General features: G+C 39.8%; 1 protein-coding gene across 4 annotated transcripts in view; it reads left to right on the plus strand.

Annotated features, from left to right (window-relative positions):
- CACNA1C (calcium voltage-gated channel subunit alpha1 C) overlaps window positions 1-4,885 on the plus strand; it is a 790,825-nt gene that overhangs the window by 604,520 nt on the left and 181,420 nt on the right. For 3 of the 4 annotated variants that reach the window (XM_019515545.1, XM_019515546.1, XM_019515547.1), the window contains exon 10: window positions 3,674-3,764. In XM_019515545.1, coding sequence (XP_019371090.1) covers window positions 3,674-3,764 — 91 coding nt within the window. Of the gene's footprint in view, window positions 1-1,567; window positions 1,643-3,673; window positions 3,765-4,885 lie in introns of all 4 variants that reach the window. The other variant, XM_019515544.1, reaches the window with a different exon arrangement.

Genomic DNA, 4,885 nt, shown 5'->3' on the forward strand with positions numbered 1-4,885 from the left:
GAACGTGTTCAGCCTCCACAAGAGAAGGCTGAGGGGGGATCTAGTGGCCTGGTACAAACTAGTCAGAGGGGTCCAGCAGGCACTGGGGAAGTCCCTGTTCCCCCAAGCACTACCAGGAGTGACCAGGAATAACTGTCACAAGCTGGCAGAGGGTAGATTTAGGCTAAACATCAGGAAGCGCTACTTCACGGTCAGGGTGGCTAGGATCTGGAACCAACTTCTAAGCTAAGTGGTGCTGGCTCCTACCCTGGGGGTCTTTAAGAGGAGGCTGGATGAACACCTTGCTGGGGTTGTTTGACCCCAGTACTCTTTCTTGCCATGGCAGGGGTTCGGACTTGATCTGCTCAGGTCCTTTCCGACCCTACTAACTATGAAACTATGAAACAATAAGTCTTACAGCACCCTTCTGAGGTCCATGAATATGATTATCCCCTTGATCTCTGATGAGGAAGCTGAGGCACAGAAAAGTTAAGTGATTTGCCCAGAGATTCTGTAGCAGACCTAGAACTCCAGCGCAGGTCTCCAGACTCCCCTGTACTTTTATCTCCAGGCCACAATTCCTATTCTGCTGTCTCTATACTATTTATTGCCCTTTTATAATGTTTATTGCCCCTAAGATTTTCTACTTATGTTGTGTTTTAAAAGAAAAAAGTTCACTAAATACCATAAACCACTGAGTGAGTTGCAACAGTCTATGCTGATCCTTGGCCATATTCCCACTCCTGGTAGCTGATGCTTCAGCCTAGTCAAATTTAAGACAGACAGACCTGCCTACACTAGACTGCACAGGAGTTAGGGAGTGTAGAGTGATTCTTAAGGCCTCAAATCAGCAGCAGTGAGTGAACACTAAATTTAACCTCAGGTGGAAACCATGGGACCTGAGGTGGGGAAAAAAAGAATCATCAGTCTTATTCCAATTTGGGGAAAGCACTGAGGTTTGACACCTCTGGTTTTAGCTGGTAAATAGTATTAATTTCTAGAGATTGAAAAAAAAAATAGCAGGATTGCAGTCAATGCCATCCAGCAAGAACTTTCAACAACATCATTGCCCATGCAGAAGGGACTCCTGTGAGTAGTTAGTAGGAAATTCAGTGTATGTGCATTCAAACCTGGGCTGATTCAAACACCAGCCCTAATGCATTTAATATGGCTATAGGCCTCAGGAACAACTGTAGTCATCTTACTTATGTAAGGCCCCTCACTTAACGAATTGACTTCACCAGGTTAATAGTCAACAAACTAGACTTTTGCCCTTTACTTCAGTAAGATAAAGATGTGGTCCACAACTTTAACTCAATAATTTAACATTTCCAGGATTCAGGTATAACAAAGAACAGAAAGCAAGGGGGGAATATCCTCTGACAATGTATGTTGCAGTATTTCATACTTCCACATGCCTTTGTTCTTCATTCTGTATTTTAATTCATGTGATGAAGTTTTCAGACAGAAGTGGATGTCATATGTGTAAGCTGAGTTCCTTGTTTTTTCTTTTGCCTGTCACTGGCTGCATGTTCTCTATTGATGTCTTGTTCCTGGTACTTGACACTGACCATCTTGTCTGTGAAAGGAAGCACTTCAGCTGGCTTGCCTGATAAGAAGAAAGGGAAGTTTGCTTGGTTTAGTCACTCCACAGAAACCCATGGTAATGTTTCACTGCGTAATGTGTCCATAACACGTGTCTGTTTGTGTGTGTGTGTGTGTGTGTATGTGTGTGTGTGAGCGCATGTGTGTGCATGTGTATCTATATGTATATATCTCTATCTATATATAAATAGATAGATATAATATATATATAATTACACACACACGTGCATGATATATATCTATAGTATCTGTGTCTGTGTGTGTGTATATGTATATATATGTATATATATCTATATATATATAGATAGATATAGTATCTGTGTATATTTATACATGTGTGTATCTTGCTCTTTCCATTTGCTTGCACAGCATCCTGTACTTGTGTTTGAGGTAATAAGCTCTCTTGCAAATCAACCTCCTGCTAATGTCTTCAGAACTGTTTTCCATTTGCAATCAAGCTCAAATACATTTTGATAGTGCTTCGCCTCATAACTGATTTACATCCCAAATATCAATGTTTTGTTTTCCTGGAGTGGTCAGTCTGTATGAAAAAAAATGTTAACCATGTGTGTTGGTTTCTTCTGCAGTTTAGGTGCCTATTTGTTATGCTTCATAATATGAATCCCCTTCTCTTCTTAAGTTGTCTCTCCAAAGACTTAAGCTAGGAGCACCTGTATGATGGAAAGATACAGTGCATTTGGTGGTGCAATGCTCTGAAATACCATATAGATGCTTGAGATAATTGGGTTGGGATAACGGGAAAATTCTACAGTTTAGGAGGCATCTCTGTTATAATTCTTATGAAGCTAAAATGCAGGTTGTGTTTGGAAGGGTCCTCAGATATCTCTCCAGGTGCATAAAGAAGGCCTGGTCATATCACCTATTGGGCAACTGCCCCGCTGAAAAGCAAAGCATACTTGTCCTCAGATGTTAATTATGCACTTTCTCTGATGGCAACAATAAAATATATACTCTTATTAACATAAAGCATGTTGTAAGAGCCCATTAGCTGCCTTTCCATCTGATATGTCTAGCTATCTATCTGTTACTGTTCTGAAAGCTGGACACCTGTCCAACTCATATGTTGTTGAGCTTCAAAAGTCATTTCTTTGTTTTCAAATTCATTCTGTGCACTCAGGGCAGGAAAGAAGGAAAGGCACATTTAAAGAGGCTCTTTTATATTGCATCTGATCTCAGACAATCAGATGCTAAGGAGTTTTATTGTAACTCCTCAAGGAAGGGACAAGCAGGAAGGAACTTGGAGGGAGTGGAAATTGAAGAAGGAATAAAAGGTTCAGGGGGTAAATAAAAGCAACGAAGTCTATCACTTATTCAAATCCAGATTGGGTAGATGCAGATGTAAGGTTGTTATCAACTAATGGCTGTTCAGTGGTATTCATAAAATCAATTAGTGGACTTAGTCTGACTCTTAGGTAGGCAGTATTCACACAAATAGTCATTTCTTATTAGCCTCTTTGTTAGTAGCACCAGAAGCATTTAACTTGAAATGGGCTGTAAAGACCAAACTACTCTGTCTTCACTGTGGGGCTCTTCCTGTTCCTGCAAGGCTGAGGCACATTGAGTGGGGTATATCAGGGAGGCCTGCATCTCTGCTGCTTATGCTGGATGTTCCTTTAGGATAAGTAGAAGACTTTGGTCTGAAGCATCATCAGTTTGGTATTTTCCATGAGCCTTCAACCTACCACAACACCAATGTTCATGTGTTTAATGTATACCAGCACAAGTGTAAGACTGCTTTTTTTAATGTTCCACTGAATTCAGTGAAAATCCCTTTGCTGGTTTTGCTGAATTTTCCCTTCAGTTTCCATTGAACCTATTTATAAGGCTTCAAAGAGCCAATTCACAGAAGGGAGGAGAGCAGCTGCACTTATCCCATTTTTTATTTGATTGGGGGATTTGTATCTAAAGGGTCTAAACTGGTCACTCAGCAAGCTACCTAAGGCTTATATCCTGCTACTCAGAGCCCTTTTGCTAAGCTGGTTCCTCTAGTATCATAATTTACTAATACAGGGTTTTTATCTGATTGTCAACACTTTCTTTATTCTTCTCTTTTCTTTGTCCATCATAGTGAGCATGCCCACAAGTGAGACGGAGTCTGTAAACACAGACAATGTGGCTGGAGCTGACATTGAAGGAGAAAACTGTGGTGCAAGGCTGGCGTGAGTACATTTACAGTCCAAACATATATTGCTCCTCCTGTGGGCAGGATTAATTTCAAAGGTTAAGGCCCTGCATCTTAAGTGTAAACTTAGGGTTCTTTAAAGGAGAAAATAAATGGAAAGTTGATTATGAACTCTAATGGGACAGATTCTGATATTGGTCATAGCAGGGAAATTCAGACTGAATCTGAATCCCAAAGGAGAGATTTTGGAAATACATAATGCTTAAAAAAATCAAAATCTAATCCAGCATAAAGAGAGCTGTTGCTATGAAATCTGTAAACAAATTGTTGATGAAAATAGTTTTCTTAATTAAACACTCTCCTTTAATGATGGATAGTCAGATTGAATAACATTGCTCTAGTGCATGGAAACCAAAGAGTGAGACTGACTAATCTATTTTAATTAAGAGAGCAAAGTGCAAAACAAATTGCAAGCATTAGATATAATATAAAGCCATTTTGATTTTAATAATTTATTCAGGTTTAAAATATTCAAGCATTATTAATAAAATGGGTAATGGATTGAGATACCTGATCCCAATTCTGTATGCTTTCCTCACATCAGCATTCCTCTTGGCATCAAGAACTGGAGGATCAGCCCCTAAGTATTAAAATCCCTGTCTCCTTAAAAATGATGGATTCTGTTTCAGAATTCTGGGTATGTTTTCAACTCTGTGCACAAGGCTTTTGTCAGGATTAATGGATTTGTCCTACTCGTCATATTCTCATTACTGCACATTGTATGGGTTTTCCTATTATAAAAATGTTAATGATGGCATTGGCTGCCCTCCTCTATGCTACTCCTTTCCAGTTCTAGGCAAGATGCTACAATAGTATAGAAATACCTTAGGCAGGACAAATATGTGTTTTTTTCCTCTAATGGCCCATATAAAGGATTTGGACACAATGCAAAATGTAGTAGGCTGTATTAAGGAAGGTATTTAGATATCTTGTGCTGTGGTGTAGCAGGTTCTTATGTGGGAGCAGTTAGGACAGGGGCAGGCAAAAGGAGTCTTCTTTGTCCCTCCCAAATAGCTTATGTAAAAGGGGGTCACACTGCAGACTCAAGGAATGTGTCACTGCCTGGAACTACCCTGCAGAGGTAGGGAATATACAGTA

This window comes from Gavialis gangeticus, unplaced genomic scaffold, assembly GCF_001723915.1.
Source record: "Gavialis gangeticus isolate Ggan-Ray unplaced genomic scaffold, GavGan_comp1, whole genome shotgun sequence".
In the NCBI taxonomy this organism is placed as follows: Eukaryota; Metazoa; Chordata; order Crocodylia; family Gavialidae; genus Gavialis; species Gavialis gangeticus.